Raw genomic sequence first — 18,845 nt, forward strand, 5'->3', positions numbered from 1 at the left:
TACGATAATAACTATTTTTGAACGGATAATGAATTGATAATTATATCTCTATAGACAATAATACAACTTAGAAATAATAGCTGTAATATAGTTTGTAAAATAGTTGCAAAATCATTATATGATTCACATAGTGGCCTTTAAAAATTATAGCAACAGTCATACTTATATACGAATAAATGTGTAAATAGAAACAGACTCAAAAATTGCAAAAAAAAAAGAAAGAAAAATTTCTTTATGTACTGAATATACATAGATAGGCCTAGAGTAGTCCGAGCTGCTCTCATAATCTTTTAATTCTTCACTTCATTTCCTTTGTAACATTTTAATTTGAATTACCTTAATTTAATATTATCATCTCTTTCTCTCTCGCATTCACCCACGCACATTCATACACGCGCGCGCGCGCTTTTTCTATCTCTCTCTCTCTCTGAAAGGGTTTTCTACCCTCAACTTATAATACATATACAGACCCTCTCTAACTAGCTCACTACGATCCGTGGAGGTGTATGTTGTGTGATCTTTGCTTTATATATTTTTATGTATATATATATAATATATAACATATTAATAATTATATATCGTAATGAAGATAGTAGGCATAGCCACTCGTGCTCGGATCACAGACTACTCGCTGTCGTACTATTTTTGTACAGACAGTCTGATGGACACTATGGCTTCTTCTCACTTTTAATTTTACACACATTATTTCTTTCATGTTATATATGTTATCCGTATTTACGTATACACGTATAGACATTCGGTCAACGAAGAAATGAAATTATTAAATTTTGTAGATAGTATTTTGCATAAATTTCGCACCTCAAATCCTTAAACGTGTACTTGGTATATATATATATTTTTTTAATTATATAATAAAAGATCTCTTGTCACTGAAATCCAACTAATTGCATTGAGATTCTTTTTATAATTTAAATTTAATTCCTTATAATTATTATACGTATATACGTATAGATCCACGCATATATGTATAATGAAATGAACGATATCTATAATATTAATGAAAAACGATGTCAAAGTTTAAGGGTCAGAGTGGCATTTGATCAATTTATACTAATATCTGTACGTGTGCACGAGCGTATTTCGATACGGCCATGACATATAGACGCAAAATACTACACCAGGACTAAACTTATCCTGAAAATAACTACCGCCTGACTAGCCTTAACGAAATCGCACGTATTTACGGCATTAATTATTCACATGGTGTGTAGATTTGTACATATGTAACGAGGTGTATCTGATGCATGAAATGGAGGCACTAGTCTGTGTTTCTGGAGAGATTGACGGGTCCTGGGATGGCGACGAGGAGGTTGTGTCAGCAGGCACTGGTTTCCTCTCCTTCGAGCGTGCACGCTACGTTTTCTAGCCTATGCGCTAGATGTAATTTGCGACAGCCCGCGTCTGTCTCCAAGGCCTCTAGGATCTAAAAACATTTATTAATTTAGCTAGCAAAATTATAAATGATACACAGAGTCTCTGAGCTGTGAAGAAACTGATGGATGTCTAGTATTAAGATTAAAGAGAATAAAAAATATAATTTGTAGCTTACTTGTTCATAATACTTGCTGACATAGATGTAAAGTTCTTTCAGTGCTGCGATCACATCAAATTCATTCGCATGGGACGCGCTCAACTGTTGCATGGCACTAGACATTTCTTGATCGGTAATCTGCGGCAGTCTTTGTACGTCCGTGTAAAAACGACCAACTTTTTCTCGGTAGTGCGGTATATCCTTGGCAAAGAGTAACTTGTTAGAGGGTGAATCTTTTCCTAGCCTATGCTCCGTCATCGAACAAGAGTCCATAAACGTTTGCGCTATCACGGATAAACTCGAATCGACCGTTGTAGATTTATTAATATCAAACATGAAGTCCGGATTTTTAATAAAATTCACCCAAAATCTAAGCGGTAAACTATTCGATTTCCATGCATGGGGCACTTCCGGGTCGACGATACCGTGTTGCTTGGCAGCATCGTCGAGAAGATCGAACAACCATTTGACAGCACTGGGCAACGCTTCGTTCGCTGTTAATATCGTGTTCAAGAAATCGTCGACAAACTTTTGTACTGTACCCTTCGTCGACAATAATCTAGTCAAAAATATCTCAGGGATCGCTTTGTGCGTCCGTTCTGGATGATGATGCTTGCTACCGGTAAAACCCATTCCCGGTGGATAATGGCTGTCCTCTATAGGCCTTACTAAATGATACAATCGTTGATTACCACCGTGACCGCTTTCAACGTCACCGTTCGCCGTTATAATTGGCGGCGAGTGTTGGGATTCGAAATACAAACCGGTGACGGGATGATTGTACAATACAGGACTGATTAAATTGTGATTAGGCGTGGATGGAAGATGCGTGGACGAACAATGATTCGCGTGTCGATGTAAATGATGATGATGAGGGTGATGATGAATCGACTGTTGCTGATGATGGTAATGAGACGGTTTGCAGTTGTGACACGGTGGTTTGCAAGCGACAGAAAATCCATCGTTCTGTCTGGGAATCAACGACATGACCGCCGATTCCTTAACGCCATAATGAGCCAGAGTATTTATCTTTTTCCATTCACCGCTACATTTTGTCGTTAGATCTTCGTCCTGAAGAGTCAAGTGGCCACCTCTACCGTGTCTCCATTCCAAGTCTACGTCATGAACGGACGGCCTAAGTGAGAAAGGAGTATTTTTGTAAAGAGCATCCAATATCTTGGATTTCACTTGGTTAATAGTATCACAATCCAACACTTTGCATTGAATCTTCTCGTCGAGATCATCTTGGACCACGTGCAAAGTGACGACGCTATGCTCGATTTGTTCGCGAAGCAATCTCTCCTCGGACAACGAATATCTTGCGTCGTGGGTTATCACGTCTACGGGACCTTTTTCTATTTGATGCTTTATCGCCTTGAACAATAAAAACAGAGACGAACCCGCGTAGTCTTTCAGATAATTGTACATACAAAGCGCCATCCAATTGGTTAACATCTTCTCCACTACGGACTCTGTTCTCCTCAGCATCAGCTGTGGATGTTTAGTGTTCACCGCTTTCTCGATGAGTCTCAGTAAAAGGTTCATCAGTATGTCGGTCGCGTATTCCATCTTCCCCATTAAAACGACCATTAGTAAAGATGCAACGTTCACTTTGTCTCTAATGTTAAAGTCTTTCTGAGCCTCTAAAGTTTCGATGAACGTTAATACAAAGTACTTGTTATTAATAAGCTGTTCGAACTGGATCATCGCAGCATCGTAGTTCGTTCGTGAAACGTTGCTACGCGATCTGGGATCGTTTAATATCGGATGATGGGTAACACCTGGAAAAAATACTTTCATAATATAATTCTTATGATCGAGAGTCGGTATACCGGACGATTCCAGGTCCGCTGTTAAATCTGTCATATCTGTTTGTAGCTCGGCAAACGCTTGCTTGCATTCCATTCTAACGTTGCTCTCAAGCGTATCCATTTGTATCTGTATGCGTTTGTACTCTCTCTCCGCTTGTGTGCTTTTCCTTCTGTATATTATCAACACCAAAACAAACAGAAACACCAGGCCAAACGTACCAGCTGCGATTCCAGCGATTGCTTCCGGTGGAATTGGATAAGATTTAATTACGTCGTAACGTAAATAGCCAATGGGAAACCTTAAGCTTCTACCGACTCGTACCACGACCAATGGTAAACCGTTCTCAGTTTTAATTCCAAGTTCATCCGTATCAGCTGGTTGTTGATCCGGTGGTATACAAACTAATTGAGTAGAAGCAAGGGACGTTACGTTGCAAGGCATCATTCCAACCGTGACGTTTACATCGGACTCGTCGCTGGCGAAAATCAAATTTTCTCCCTCGATAACCAAAGTGTCACCCTTGTACAGTTTAACGTTTCGTGGAAATGCTAAGAATTTCGGGTCCTCTACGTACAGTAAACGGTATCTAAGATTCTGAAAATGCTTCTCCAAGTCTCGTACGCTTTCCACGTTGTCCATGATAAATGCGATTTTCAAAGATAATTTTGATTCCTTCAACTTCAACGACTGTGGCAGGTTCGGACCGTTAACGGCACGCTCGCTTCGTCGAAGACTCACGAAACGTTTAGCGATGCTAGGGCTAGGACATTCCATCTGAGTCGGATTTAATACAGTGCAAACAGTACGGTTTACCGGTAACGCTTCGTTGTCGAAGTATACCTCCATTTCAGGTTTTTGAATGGTGTCCAAATTGGTACCGTGGACGGTGATCATTCGGCCACCGGAAGCAAAGCTCGTCAATGGTTTAATCTCCATGATAGTAGGATCGTGGGTGTAATTGTAAGGATTCCCCTCCAAAGTACGATTCGCACCGTCGATGCTCAGAGTCAGCCTCTCGACTTTTCTCACTCGATCGGACTTGCTCGTTACGCAGGTCAACCTGGTGCTGCTTGCCTGAGTTGCGTTCACGTGACACGGCAATTCGTCCAGGTAGGCTGAAATGGTGCTGCCAATGTTCAAGTACATACCGGTTATGGCAAGTTGGGTGCCACCGCTTTGAGGGCCGACCGACGGGTATACCCCTGACAGTCTTATATCTTTGTAATTAAACAACACCGCGCTCTCTGTGTAACCAGCGTCGTTACCCACCACCACCGAGGCAGTGTCGGTGGCTTTGTGTCGTCCGGTACGACAAACTATGCGAACGGATACCTCGTAGTCGACCAAGGTACACGTAGTGTTACCAATTTGAATTTTCCCTTCCACGTCGCTCTCTTTCAATCCCAGATTACTTCCCTCGATGGTCACCAGCGTACCACCTTCGATCGGTCCGCTGAGAGGTTTAATCATGTCTATCCTTGGTTTCGGGCATTCGGTGAACGGCGAATGCAAGCAAGAATGTCGGTACACGCAACTGTTACCGCACCAAGTACATTCGAATCGAGCGTCTCTGGTCACGCAAAGAGAACAATCAGCGTGTTCGCGATGGGAACCAAGTACCTCGCACTTGTAAAGTATAATCGTAGTTTTGTCTACGTGATGATGAATGTTCCACACAACTGTTACCTCTGCCTCGTATTCCCCGGTGATCGCTTCGTACGAGTAAACGGTTTTATCACAAACTATGTAGCGGCTACTGTCGACCCGGGCTTGTACTTTCAACTTTGCACCCTCGATCGAAACGATACATTGAAAACCACTGTGTCCCACTTGTGGATGGGGTAGATTCTCGACTTCGAGCACTATCTCTTTAGGTACGCTGTTGGGCAACATCAATGGTTCCGTGCGTTGGACAAATCTTGGACAGTACTGTGCTCCGTGTGCGGCAAGACTCGCTTGATTCTGCGAACAGACAAATTTTTGTTATTAAAATTCATTTTACAAAGAAACGTATTGTATAATTATCGAAGCGCTTACATTTTCTCCTGAAATAATACCCTGACAACTTGCATTGTGCGTACACTTGTTGTCGTACACGCACCAGCTACACGCCCATTGGGACTTGACGCATTCCGTGCACACAGTGTGTCTAGAGCAATCGAAGAACGCAAAATTTCGTGAAACGAAATCTTTGTTAGTCTCGCTGGAACGTACAGACAGTGGTACTAAAACGTGATCGGCTCCGTCCGGTATGCTGGGTCTTTCGATAACCGGCGGTGTAGGACATATTAATCCAAAACCAGTCATTGACGCGTCTATGGGTTCTGCCTTCCCGAATACGCATTTATATTTAGCACCTGCCGGCAATTCAGGTAGAGTTCTAATCGTTAAATGAACCATCGTCTTTTGGTTGATAGGCATACGATCAGGAAGAACTTGTTCAAAGTCGATACACTGTTGTCCTGTGCCTAAAGATAACCACCGTGGACTACTGTGACTTGCTTTCTGGCAATCTCCTCTAACAGTGCATCTGAAAAATACATGTATGCGTTGTAAATAAAAAAATCATTTTAAGTGTATTTAAAAAATATACAAGACGTTTATTTACCTCTTTTCCAATGAACACCATCCGCAATAAGGATCCTTTGCATCGAGACAACTACTGCAATTAGTGTAACTGTTACAGTGTTCAACCTGAACCTTTGAAATTTTCGAAGTTGACAAAACATAAATATATTCTCCATCGGGTGAAATTAAACTGTCGGGTATTATTCTATTTCCTTTATCAATTACAATGCTTTCATAAACGAACGCTTCAGTTCCAGAAAGCAAAACTTTTTTCAGAACTCCATCGTTAGTACCCAGAAACGCTACTGTATGACCTTCTGTATTAGCTATCGTTACAGATGTAACGAATTCATCAGGAAAATGTAAGATTGCTTGTCCCACAATCGGTGACATTCCAGAGATTTTCAAACCCACTTCACAAAAGTTTAAAATGTTGCCTGTTGTCTGAATATAAAAATAAAATAAATAGAAAAGTACATAATAAAAAATGATAATGCTAAGTGTATGCTTTATACTTACTCCTGCTGTTGGACATTTTCCATCTTGAATGGGACCACTGACATACCCCATATTTCTGTATTTGGTACTACCGTTAAAACACATGTGGATATTTTCATTAAATTTCGTTTCAATCTCTTGTAAACTGTATACGCAAAGCGCTGAGCGAGATGATGGTTCGTTGGTGATACCTCTACTTGGTGAAAATACAGAGACAAAGACAGGGTCACCGACCGAGATACCAAGTTGCATGGCTAGATCGCTACCAGCCGGTGCTACTTTTGCGTCTTGTACTAAATTATAAAACTGTGTTTTTCCATCGCCCAAGTCAACGGTACATTGCAATGTCACCTCTGTGTAACTATCATAATTTGCGTCACTTATACAGCTTCGTGCCAATCTAGAGATATAACCCAATTCCTCTTGTTCAGGCAGATAAGACTGTTTTTGTACCAATAAAAAATATGCATAATCACTGGCATTGAAACCGTATACGTATTTAACTAAAAAATGGTCTCTATATTTAACATCAATGTACACAATTGATTGTTTGTTAAACGTATATTCTGCAAACTGTAAATTGTGAAGATTTCTACTGGAAATGGCCGGCACGTCGTGCCTATAATCTCCTCTATTAGTAAACGTGGTGCCAACATAAAGGATATTAGTCTGCCCCCATGCATTATATTTTTCAGGTCCAATGAAAGCATAGGTAGAAGAATTTTCGTCGTTAGCTGCTACGCTATGGGGAATGAATTCTGGTTTGATAGATATGTTTGACATTTTGTACTTTTCACAAGCACCTTGAAGTAGAGAACCACACGCGATTAGCGTTTGTGATTCGAGATCAGCGATTAACAGTTTGTTGACATTATCCATTAAAGATGTTGTTATGTCTCTAGAAGGGCAGCCTGTCGCGTGACACTGAGGATTATCCAGTCTTGGTCCTGTAAATAATTATTATATAAGAATTTTAACGTAACAAAATGGTACAATTTATCATGCCAAGCGACGGACTCACCTGTCGAAACATATTCCTCCAGTTTAAGATTAGAATCTAACTGTAACAGTCTATTGATGGCACCTGCGTACAATCGTCCCGTGGCAGGATCTATAGTAAGGTGATTAAATCGAAGGGCACCTTCTCTCGTTGTATTTGGATCTAAAGGATAAAATCCATATCGTTGACTATCCCCCATAGGAAATTGTGTCACAATGTGTAGAGATCTGTTTTCTTGTACCGGTGGAGTAGTACTGGCAGGTGTGTCTATTGCTGCGGTTACTAGTACCACCAGAAACCATGTGGCAATAGACATGGATGAAAAGGATAATTGATGGAGTGGTAGCAGCAGCAGCTTAGGAAATGACACAGTAGGTGAAGTGGGAAATGATGATAGTCCCAAGAATCTCATGATGTGTAGACGATAGTTGACAAAGCACATGCGCACGCTTTATGCGTGCGCGTTTGTGCGTGTATAAGTCTAGGGTCAGGAAGCGTAGAAAGTATAATAAGGGTATCAGTCCCACTGGTAGAAGGCTAGCTTTAATGCGGTACTACCAGCTATACGTGTATCCAGGCACCGACATGATGCTCATTGCCTGGTACCTCTGAAACATACCAAACATCACTAACGGTTAATTATTAAAATTTCAATCAACATTGTTACTAATATTTATAAAAAATGATTAATTGTATAAAAGATTTCATAAATTTCTGAAATTTTTTATGTGGATATCTGTAGAATATTTGTTATTCTTTAAAGTACAACAGTTCAATCTGAAACAATTATGTATACCTATGCACCATTGTAAAGGACAGAAGAAAAACGCCGAAACATACATTAAAAAATATCGTATTGTTTTTCTTTTTTTAAACAGAAAACGATTAATGAAATATAGTTGAATTGTTTCGAACAATTCTAAAGTAAACTGTCAAAATGTAAATATTGTATCACTGACCGATTTCATTACTAAAACATCTCGACGACGATGTCAGGCTAGGGCAGATGGCTCCACACTTTTTCAGTAACGCCGTTGCACGCACCGCCCTTCATTAGTGTGAGCAGCATAGCTGCACTTGACAGCTAGGAGCAGAGTCTTCGTATAAAGGCAAAGATAGTTGAACACTCCTTATCAATAATCGTTTAACAAAACACAATCGCAGAAATAAGTTGAATTGTTCCCATATAAAATACTCCTTCGTTCATAGATGCTCCTTTCACGATCGTAAACTGTAAACGTATTTTACAAGGAATTAATTAAAAAGAGAAAGAATTATCTGTGAGATGAAAAAAAAGCTTGTAAGCCTTTGATTCACTCGTTCCAATATGATCATTAGTCAGCTCCCGTAACTTTTTCTTCGTTTTACGATCAATCCACATACGTATGCTATATATTATTTAATTAAAATAAAACCGTACACTCTAATTTCTCGCTTACAATTTTCTAATTCTTCAGAAAGAAGCCAAAGCATGAAACACCACTTCACGATGGAATGTTCGTACGCGAGAGTCGCTACGACACATCGCGGATATATGCACTTATGTCCTTGATACGAGGCTTCGGTACAAGTCTTTCAGATGGTGGAACACTGAAATTATACACACCGAAGAATCACTAAAATTTTCTTATTGTTCCCTTCGATAACGTATAAAGAATATAAAATACTGTCCCGTCACTTTACAATAACATTAAACGAGGAGGAATCGGAATGAGCCGCCATTAAAATTCGACCGACAGCGACAGGCTGCACGAGTTTTAAGAGCAAGTTGGGGGCCGTGGCTACGGCATGCGCCGCTTGTTCATTATCTTTTTCTCTCTCTTCCTCTCAACGTACATTTCCCACGGTTCAGTGTCTCTCCTTGACTAGTTCTATCACTCTTACCTCTCAACTTTCCTTTTCTTTCTCTCTGCTATATAGATATACCTATAAACTACAGATGCTGCGTCCTCCTGCGGCTAAATAACAATACTTTTTTCCAATGGTAGACACGTAGTATCTACAAGGGGCTAGGAGACTAAATTCTGAATTTATTATAATTTGATAAAACCAACTTGATGGGATAATTAATTTGAAACAAGGAGGAGAAATTATATATAAAAAAACCTTTGTGTATGTTATATCCAAAACACGATGCAGTTGATATTATTTTAATAACAACAAGATGTTTACAATGAAATTCGACTCATAACTTTATTGGGTACAGCACCTCCAACGTTTTATTCTTTCTTTTTTTCCATAAGCTTTCAGTGACGCCTAATTCTTATTACACCTTACTAGCAAAGGTTTCGATGTTGATGGTACATATTTTTGTTTCTTTCACTTTTGTACTCGCATTCTTTTTTTTTTTATATACTGCATAAATAAAAACCCTTTCTTGAATATTTCTTCTTTGCAAATCGACTGGTTAAGTAGTCAAGTCCAAAGTGACTAATACGTCACAATTTATTATTGTAAATATCATGTTATTTACACATATATACCTAAGCTTGAAACAGCTTTTATAACATTCTTTTTTTTTTTTCTTTTTATATTTATGGAGAGGGTTTGAATTTTTTTGGCTGTAGTATCTTTCATTTTACATGTAACAAATACAATAGATAAGTAATATAGCGGGTCATAATTAAGAACATGATGCTCGACGTACAACGTAACTACGCAAAGACTGGAATCATCCTATCTACCCTCTCAACGTGTCTCAATCGCTCTCTTAACTTGTTATACAATATATATATATATATATATGTAAAGCTGTATATCAGTGTTTTCTAATATTTACTTAAATGTTAAACTTCTTACAGACCGGTTACATTCTTTGAAAGGAAAAATCTCTACACTTCTATAGTATAAGCCAAACTTAGCATACCTAAGTAGACACTTTAATATCAGAGATATTTTTTTTTTCTTGGATAGAAATACACGCTTTTTTAAAAGTCTCTTACGTTTTTCTTTTTTTTCTTTCATGCTCGACTGGCAACGATCGCGTCGATTACAAGGAAGGCTTCTCCAAACACCGTATAAAAATTATAAAACAGAAAGAATGTTTAAAATTTACCGTCTAACAAGTTATTACACACGTGTTCAGTAGAGTCGGTGCTACGGTCAGCCTCCTTAGGCCTTCGATATACGACATCAAAATTAAAATTCAGGCGAACATCCTCTCATTATCCTTTGCATTATAGATGGAATCTTATTTCCATTCCGTTTAGTATGTTTCACTCGGATTTAAACTTCGAACTATCGTGTAAAATGAATTCTTTTTTTTTCTTTTTTTTTTTTTTTCTTTGATGATATATTCCTGCTGGTCCGCTTAAAGTCAGCCACATTCTTTATCAAACATTAATTAAGTTCACGATTATTTAATAGATCCATCGATATCCAGCCTCGTTCTTATTACTGTCCATCTGTGAACTAGTTACGAACAAACTGAGTTATTAAAAGTACAAAAAAGGACCATGATCTACATTTTTTTTTGTATCATGTCATTTCTTATGTGTGTACAAAGTGTCCGCGCTAAGTTGTTACAGCCTCGAACTTACTATTTGCAAAGTATCGAAGACAGAAAGACCTTTAGTATGAAAGTTACATGTTACAAAGGAGCAAGTTTTTCTTTTTCTTTTTTTTTTAGTGGAACTATATAACTTTTTTTCAAATCATTTAATACACCGTCCATGTTAAATATTGTCTCTTGAATAAGATACAAGAAGTCTGCGCCAGCATTGGCAGACCCAAGGGTTGACCACCATCGGTGCTTCCTATTCGGGTAGTTTTCTTCCGCTACAAATCAATAAATTTGCAAGCAGAGTATCTCAATGTATAAGTTGTTCAATTCAGCTTGAGACTGAAGTGAAAAAAAATGTATAAGTTCCATTTAAAATAATAAGATTTAAAAAAATTTGTTTCCGTCAATATATTTGCCCCTTTGTACCATACAACTATCATATACACAATTATTTTTTTTTTGTATCCTCAATCCTTAAGAAATAACGGAACTGTAACAACTTTAGCGCGGGCATCCTGTGTATCAACGAGCCAATGTAAGAGCGCGTTTGAGCGCTACAATTTACTTAGGTAAATTACGTATCTCATTTTTGCAAGGGTTTACTGTATTATGCATTAATAACGTTGTCACTGACGCAAAAATATTGATAGTAATATTTTTAGTATTAGTTGTAATTTTATCTGTGGTAGCAGTACTGATTGTGGTGGTAATGGTGGGATACTGTGTAGACGAAGAGTGAAACCACCTATCCCAATGATGGGAAGTCGTTCTCGTCATCTACTTTTGGAGCATTCTGGCGTCCCCGAGGTGACCTTTGCTCGGACTGTATAGCCTGTAGTTTAAAAATTAAGAAAAAAAAAAAAAATCATTAAATTTTTAGACCTATAAGAACGTTGCGATTTAAAAAAATACTTACAGGACCACGTGGCTCTCCATCTCGAGGAGCACCACGATTTCCAAATCCGCGGCCGTTAGCGCGATCTCCACGACCTCGTCCTCGACCACGTCCACCAGCACCGCGCCGTGAATCACTGAACTGGATCTCAATGCCTAATACGTGTTTCTGCCTTCCAACGCGCTGAGGATATTCCGCCGCGGCATCGTATTCTTCTTCTTCATCGTCATCTTCCTCGGCGCCTTCCTTCTTTTTTTCAAGAGCATACATCTTTTTCCAGCGGGACAAATCTTCACCTTCACCGGCTTTGCGTAGATTGTACTGCGGCTTTGCTCTGTTATTACGTAGCGCTTTCCATTCGTCTAATGTTATTTCACGCGATTCTTCCTCAGCGGGCTTTTCCTCTGTTGCATCCGTAGCTGTTTCTCCTTCTTTTGCCTCTGTAGATGATGTTTGGGTAGTATCTGCATCAGGCTTCTCATTAGCCCATTCTTGACTTTCCGGATTCAGACTCTCTCTGAGCATAGAATGTAACATTAAATATATTCTCTTTTTATTTTTATGCACTTATTTTCTTAGGGAAATACTCACTCAATTTCATCGTTGTGGGTACCCCAGTTATGGCTACCAGCACCATCCTTTTTATCAACAGGTTTAATTCCGCTAAACAAAAATTAAATTTAACAACTTGTATATTACATAATTAAAATTGAATTAGAAATAAATAATGATTAAAAACTACGTTTTATCTGAGCCAGATTGACGATCAAATTCACGTTTTCCGCGATAGTCGTATCCTCCACGACCACGCGGGCCTCCACGTGTTCGTCCCATTCCTCGCATTCCACCGCGGCCCCTGCGTTCGCCATAGTCCCCACGTTGGCTATCGTTAGAATTCCGGAATTCCCGTGTTTCACGTCCCTCACTGAAAAAAAAAAAAAAATTTTTTTTAATATATTATTTACATATAATATACTATTATACTATATTGTTATAAGTTTACTTGTAAGAATTGCTAATGTACCATCTACTATTTACAGATTAAGTAGCTTGCATATCTTTTTTGTACAAACCCAGGAGGTCCTCGTCTCAATTCTCCTTGACCCCGAGGCGTCCTCTCACCCTCTTCGCGATTACGTCTGTTGTTACGTTCCTCTCTGCTCTCTGCAGAAAATTTAACATTGCGATCTCCACCTCCAGTTCTCGCTTGTGGTGGCTTTTTCTCTCCTACGATAGAGCAGAAAACAAATCATTAACACTGGCTAAAATGCAAATAAAGATTTCATTTTTTTGTTGTATCAAACATTTGAGATATACAATTTATACAAAATCTTTATTTAAATGTAATTCAAAACACCATGTTGGTACCATTTACATGAGAAATAATAAAACTTTATACAATATTATTAAACAACAAGAGGTTGTGATGTTTCTTTCATTATTTAATTAATCTTAAATTTTTATCATTTTTTTTTATTAGTCCAATTTTTTTTATAATACAATAATCATGTTATTTTTCTGGAATTCCTTATTAAATGACACGTCAGGCCAGCATCGATAAATTCTATTTTTAAGGTACGAAAAGAATACCTATAGAGCATAAAAAATAATAAAAAAAAAAAAAAAAGATACAGAAAGATATGAATATAAAGCGGTGGTACATTTATTATTAGTTTACATTTAAAAAATAGCATCGATTAAAGAGATAAATTGTTTGAAACGATTGTTGATCGAAGCGAAAACTCATTGAACGTGCGGCAAAATATCAAAAGCACATGGACCCACGAGGAGCACAGAGCGACGGCCATAATACCGCGCACGAGGCGAGATTGCAATGAAAAATTACTAACCTTGATCTTTCTTTGATTCTTGCACCTTAGTCGGTTGTTGCTGGGTTTCCTTTATCACGCGGTTTTTTTGAGTTTTATTACCGGTTCCCTTTTGCGCATCCGGCTGCTTACTCTTATTCTCCTTCTCTGATAGCTTCTCCTTTTTCCTAGCTTCTTTCTTTAGTTCCTCTTCTCTCAATTTCTCAAGTGGATCTTCGTCATCACCCAACGCTAACGAGAATTTGTTGGTAACAGTAATGCTGTACATATTTTCCATGATGTCTCTTATCCTCTCTTCGACGAGGATCACGCGAAAATTTCACGGCTACTCTTGAGCCCTTGTGTAACAGAGACATTCAATATTTCAATATGGCTGAGTCGGAGATAGTTCACCACGAGGTCTGTACTCAGGGAGGGACCGCATAATTGTCTTGCACCCAGCGCCCCACCTCCCCACCAATATTATTTATATCATTAATTTTATATGATTTCAAGCTGCAAAATGTCGTCTAAATTCAAATTTTTAATTTTAATCGCATTGCATTTTTAAAATAACAAATGTACCGCAATAAGGAAACGCATATTTATGGTTGCCGTACTCAAAGAAATCGGCATTATTTCCATGAATTACTTAACGCTCACTGAATAGATTTTCTTATCTTTTATGCTTTATCTTATTGGTGTGCAATAATATTTATATACCTACGATTACGCTGTTTTTCTCACATATCATATTTCATAGTTCTTCGATGTAAATAAAAACTATCGGTATAGTATTTCATGTATGGTAATTTGTTGTAACACCTAGAAATTGAACATTTTTTATTCCTTACATTTCCTTATATTGAACATCTCCTGAGTTATATTAACTTTCCTTCCTAATTACTATGATTTTTAATGCTTTCTTTTCATTAAAAATAGTATAAAAAATTCCATACTACATATTCGTATATTAAAATTAATAAATTTATTACATCCTACTCTCTATATGTATATTTATTAAACTGTATACGTTCGTACAATATATATGTTTTTATTATAAGATCTTTTATAATATCATTATGCGGCATTTTCATGTAACACGTAAGGAAAGTTAAAGATGAAGGATTTTTAAAACTGAAATATTATTTATAAAACGTAACGTTAATTCATATTAATTTCAAAATGAAAAAATAAACAATGTAAATATTATATAAAATTATTTTTAATGATATACGCTTGCACTTTGTGTCTATAAATATGAGATGTATCTATTACGACTATTTATTTTACCTGTACAAGAATTCTGTCTGTAGAGCATATTATTATTTCAATATATTATTAAAAAACAAATTAAAGCGTTATTAATAGGCTAATTTTGTATTGCGCGTTTCTTTTCTTGCAAATCTCTGATTGGTTATGTTAATACAAAGAAAAGAATGCGCGCGCATGAGAAGCAAGCCGCGTGTAAAAACAGTCGGTAAAACGATGCTAACATTAGGAGACGGAACAAAAAGAATTCTATTTTTCGTGCTTTTAAACAAACAAAAATATATCTTCTAATCAATTACCTTTAACATTACAAAATTTCAAACATCTTTTTATAAATATCGGATAAACGCGCCATATATTTACATACATATACATATACGTTGTACCGGGTACACTCGTTTTGGCGGTTCACTAGTTGCACGCGGCAGACGGAGGGTGATAGTGAGAGTAAGTAGTAGGTTCCTAACATTGGTTTTTAAGCTTGCCGGCAAGGTGAAAAGTGAAGTGGAAAACGTGAAATGGAATTGCACACGCCAAAACGTGAAACGCGTCCTTTGACGGAATCGTTGCCGTGCAGTCCACCGATGTGCGATAGCATGCTTTATCCGTGGAATTGGGGCGATGAAACAAGAAATGTGAATCTTAGCCCGGGCAGCTCGTGTTCTTCACCAGAATATAGAGACCATAGCGTGGTGGCTGCGCGTACGGGGTCTCGTTCACGTTCCGGAGGTTCCGAAAGTCACCGTCGTGGACGACCAAGAGCAGATGCCCTTTCAAACCTTATGATGCAAGGAAGTACTTCACCGAGTAGTATAAAGTGTACTTATTGCAGTCGTGTCTTCCCACGGGAAAAAAGTCTGCAAGCGCACTTACGTACCCATACAGGTAATGCTTTATTTCTTATTCTAGGTTAATATTCCAACATTTGATGCTTTCTAAGGAATTAATAAATCAATTTAATAGAAGTTTCTGTGAGAAAAATCGGCACACGTTTCGTTTCGAGTTTATACAGCTATATGATTTCAACGGTTGTGCGACTCCATGCGACCACATCGTCCCGCCAATCGCCATCATGCGTACTTTAAATAATTAAATGGCTTGTTTGTAATAATACTTTTGTATGAATAAAACAACGCTGTATTGTTAAATAAACGAGTTAAATTTGTTGTCGCATTATATGAATTATGATAGAAATAATAACCGTTTAATGGAATATATTATTTTTTGCGTAATATGTCGTAAAGTGTTCTTTGTCCGTGGAAAAGAGAAGCGACGCAAAACTTTCGTATTTAAATTAGTTTACAACACAATTCTTTAAAACTTATATATATATATCTATTGTAACTTATAATAAATTATTAGTAACATTAAAAATTTTATTTTGCATTTTCTTAGTCACAATTTTGTTTTTTTTTAATCAATTGAAAAACAATCTGTGTAATATAATTAAATATTTCTTTTCAGGAGAACGGCCATATCCGTGTGATTATCCTGGATGCACAAAAGCTTTTACACAATCAGGACAATTAAAAACCCATCAAAGATTACATACAGGAGAAAAACCATTTCTATGTACCGAACCTGGCTGTGAAATGAGATTTACACACGCAAATAGGCATTGTCCTGATCATCCGTATGCTACTCTAACACGTTCTGATGATTTTGTATTAAAACCGGTATCAGAAAACACAGAATTACCTCATGATGTTACTAGATGGTTGGAACGTTATAAAATGTTAAGGGAAAGGGAAGATAGAACTCCAACAGGGAAAAATGAACGTAAGAAGAAAACATGGAAAAGTAGTTCTGAGAATCACAAAAGAGTTAAATCAAGAAAAGGCCTGATGATGGATGCAGCAGGAGAACAAGAAAATTTAGACTGTAAACCAACCAATCAAAGATTGTATTGCGGAGAGAGTCAGGATAGTCAAGAAGAGAGCCAGGACGAAGATCCGGTAGAAACGTGTACCGGTTTACAAACATCCGAAGATGAGGAAGTATCGACAAAGTTAGCGAGTACGCCCTTGAGAAGACCATTAGACAGACTTCAACCAAAGAAAAGGTGGTTACGCGAAGCTTGCTTAGAGCAACAATTAGCTAAACCTTTAAATTGGGATAGTAAATCTACTAATGTACCTACAACCACTTCGTTTAAAATGAATAGTAATCAAATACAGTGGAGTCCAGCTACTGATAATTCATCTGTATTACTATCTACATCGTGTTTAAACGAATGTAAAGTAATTGAACTTCCTAAGTCAGAATTACTCGTCTACTCTTACTCGTCTACACAGCTATCTTGGGATACAGCTCCTGAAAATGAATCTCTAGAAACATCTGCAAACGAAGAACAAAAGTATACATTTGAATCGTCGAATACATTATCTCATAATATCTGGAATACTTCTCAACGAGATACAAATGACTTCTCAAATAATGCGCATAGAATGAAAAATAGAATTAATCATTCTTCTTCAAAGTTTGATTCTCCTGAATACCCAAATCATGGGTATTGGAATAATAATTCGGTAAAAGATACCCCGAAACCTAATGTAAAGATTATAGATTTTGCTCAAAATGAATTAACTAAACAGAGTACCTTTATGAATTCTCATAGCGAAAATATAACCAGACCAACTGTTTTAATGTTAGCTGGAAGTTTTAACAATAACAATAATAATAATAATAACAACAATAATAACAAAGATAGCATATCAAAATTACCATCGGTCGAGTCTGAAACTGGATTGAAAGTGGTCGTTGTTAAACAGGAGGATAGTACCATCAAGTTACCACTTCCAGAGGATAGTCAAAAATGGTTAGGTGCTTTAGCATTGATGGAATTAGCCAAGAATCAAGAAGAAACGGGAAAAAGTTTTAGTCCTAAACAGAACAAAGATGAATGCTCTTTAAATTATACCCACTTATAGACTGTGATTTTTTAATTACTGTAGTTTTACACTACTTTTGTACGGCAGAAAAGAAGAAAAGAAGAACATTGTCATTTCTTCCTATACAATCGAGTAGTATATTTTATAATCTTTTTTTTTTTATATTTCTGTGTTCATATCATCATGTTACAATTTCTTACATTGATCATTCATTAGAATCTTGATCTAATGATACTTGTCATTATGAATATTAAGAGTGGTATGAGTTTTGCCTTTTTTTCCTTTTAATACCAACAAAAATGATTTTTTATTTTTGTGAACAAAACGAATATGTAAAGAACTAGAAGATCGTAAAATGAAAGCATATAACATTTTCTTATATTTGTTTGAACTTTCATTATTTTGAGCGGATAAAAAACAACAAAATTAAATAGGAAATTAATAATTTATATGAAAAATCAAACGTCGTGTGTATATGTACAGTACAAGTTATAAATATTATCTGTGTTCCTATGAAACGTATTTCATAAACAAGTACTTATTGTACTTTACACATGTAGCAACACAAATAATATTTATAATAATATAAATCTTTGTTTGTATCTTTAGTAGTCAATTTAATATTCAATGACATTGAATGTTTTAAAATATTGTATTGATATACAATAGAAATTCTTTTATACTTTTGATTTTAAACATACCATAAGATAGGTCGTGAAATAATTTATGGATAAGAAATTCATTATGTTGTTCATTTATCTTCTTTGCCAAATATTTTAAGTATTATTTTCCCATTACTTTGTATTTTTCATCTCGCATATTAAATGAACAGATTTCTTGTAATAACTGTTAGTTCTGCAGCTTTTAAATATTCTTAATAATTTTTATTTTTAAAAAATCACTGTCATGTAACTGGAATTTTAATACAAGTTTTTTTATGTTTCATTTTCCATGCTATAAAGTTATGAAATAGTTGTTTTTTTAAGACGGTACAGTGAAAATTTATTTATTATTGTCGACCATACCGAATAATGATAAAAATTTGTG

The 18,845-nt window shown here is 36.7% G+C and overlaps 3 protein-coding genes across 3 annotated transcripts; 1 reads left to right on the forward strand and 2 right to left on the reverse strand.

The window, feature by feature from the left end:
* Window positions 1–254: 254 nt before the first annotated feature.
* Window positions 255–10,583, reverse strand: LOC114875313 (plexin-B). Its single transcript, XM_046286818.1, has 8 exons — window positions 9,315–10,583; window positions 8,390–8,661; window positions 7,452–8,038; window positions 6,452–7,377; window positions 5,973–6,376; window positions 5,402–5,894; window positions 1,571–5,326; window positions 255–1,444 (listed from the first exon to the last, which is right to left on the reverse strand). The coding sequence occupies exons 3-8, from the start codon at window positions 7,870–7,872 to the stop codon at window positions 1,337–1,339; spliced, it is 6,108 nt and encodes a 2,035-aa protein (XP_046142774.1). The 5' UTR covers window positions 7,873–8,038; window positions 8,390–8,661; window positions 9,315–10,583; the 3' UTR covers window positions 255–1,336.
* Window positions 10,584–10,675: 92 nt separating this feature from the next.
* Window positions 10,676–14,068, reverse strand: LOC114875314 (plasminogen activator inhibitor 1 RNA-binding protein-like). Its single transcript, XM_029185458.2, has 6 exons — window positions 13,678–14,068; window positions 12,901–13,054; window positions 12,570–12,752; window positions 12,419–12,490; window positions 11,849–12,344; window positions 10,676–11,764 (listed from the first exon to the last, which is right to left on the reverse strand). Exons 1-6 carry the CDS (start codon window positions 13,931–13,933, stop codon window positions 11,678–11,680), a joined length of 1,248 nt encoding a protein of 415 aa, XP_029041291.1. The 5' UTR covers window positions 13,934–14,068; the 3' UTR covers window positions 10,676–11,677.
* A 1,023-nt stretch (window positions 14,069–15,091) lies between these two features.
* On the forward strand, window positions 15,092–18,844 carry LOC114875211 (dr1-associated corepressor homolog). The gene is made up of 2 exons (XM_029185243.2): window positions 15,092–15,792; window positions 16,372–18,844. The coding sequence occupies exons 1-2, from the start codon at window positions 15,426–15,428 to the stop codon at window positions 17,835–17,837; spliced, it is 1,833 nt and encodes a 610-aa protein (XP_029041076.1). The 5' UTR covers window positions 15,092–15,425; the 3' UTR covers window positions 17,838–18,844.
* Window position 18,845: the final 1 nt, after the last annotated feature.

This window comes from Osmia bicornis, chromosome 8 (genome assembly GCF_907164935.1).
Source record: "Osmia bicornis bicornis chromosome 8, iOsmBic2.1, whole genome shotgun sequence".
Classification (NCBI taxonomy): domain Eukaryota; kingdom Metazoa; phylum Arthropoda; class Insecta; order Hymenoptera; family Megachilidae; genus Osmia; species Osmia bicornis.

What these genes read in the sequence shown, in the direction of transcription:
- LOC114875211 (XM_029185243.2), top strand. Translation starts at nt 15,426, where the DNA reads ATGGAATTGCACACGCCAAAACGTGAAACGCGTCCTTTGACGGAATCG. An exon ending in GCACTTACGTACCCATACAG is followed by an intron (nt 15,793 to 16,371) that starts GTAATGCTTTAT and finishes ATTTCTTTTCAG; the next exon opens with GAGAACGGCCATATCCGTGT.
- LOC114875314 (XM_029185458.2), bottom strand. Translation starts at nt 13,933, where the DNA reads ATGGAAAATATGTACAGCATTACTGTTACCAACAAATTCTCGTTAGCG. An exon ending in TTGAGACGAGGACCTCCTGG is followed by an intron (nt 12,753 to 12,900) that starts GTTTGTACAAAA and finishes TTTTTTTTTCAG; the next exon opens with TGAGGGACGTGAAACACGGG. An exon ending in CAATCTGGCTCAGATAAAAC is followed by an intron (nt 12,491 to 12,569) that starts GTAGTTTTTAAT and finishes ATTTTTGTTTAG; the next exon opens with CGGAATTAAACCTGTTGATA.
- LOC114875313 (XM_046286818.1), bottom strand. Translation starts at nt 7,872, where the DNA reads ATGTGCTTTGTCAACTATCGTCTACACATCATGAGATTCTTGGGACTA. An exon ending in GAAAATGTCCAACAGCAGGA is followed by an intron (nt 6,377 to 6,451) that starts GTAAGTATAAAG and finishes TTTTATATTCAG; the next exon opens with ACAACAGGCAACATTTTAAA. An exon ending in TGGTGTTCATTGGAAAAGAG is followed by an intron (nt 5,895 to 5,972) that starts GTAAATAAACGT and finishes TGTATTTTTCAG; the next exon opens with ATGCACTGTTAGAGGAGATT.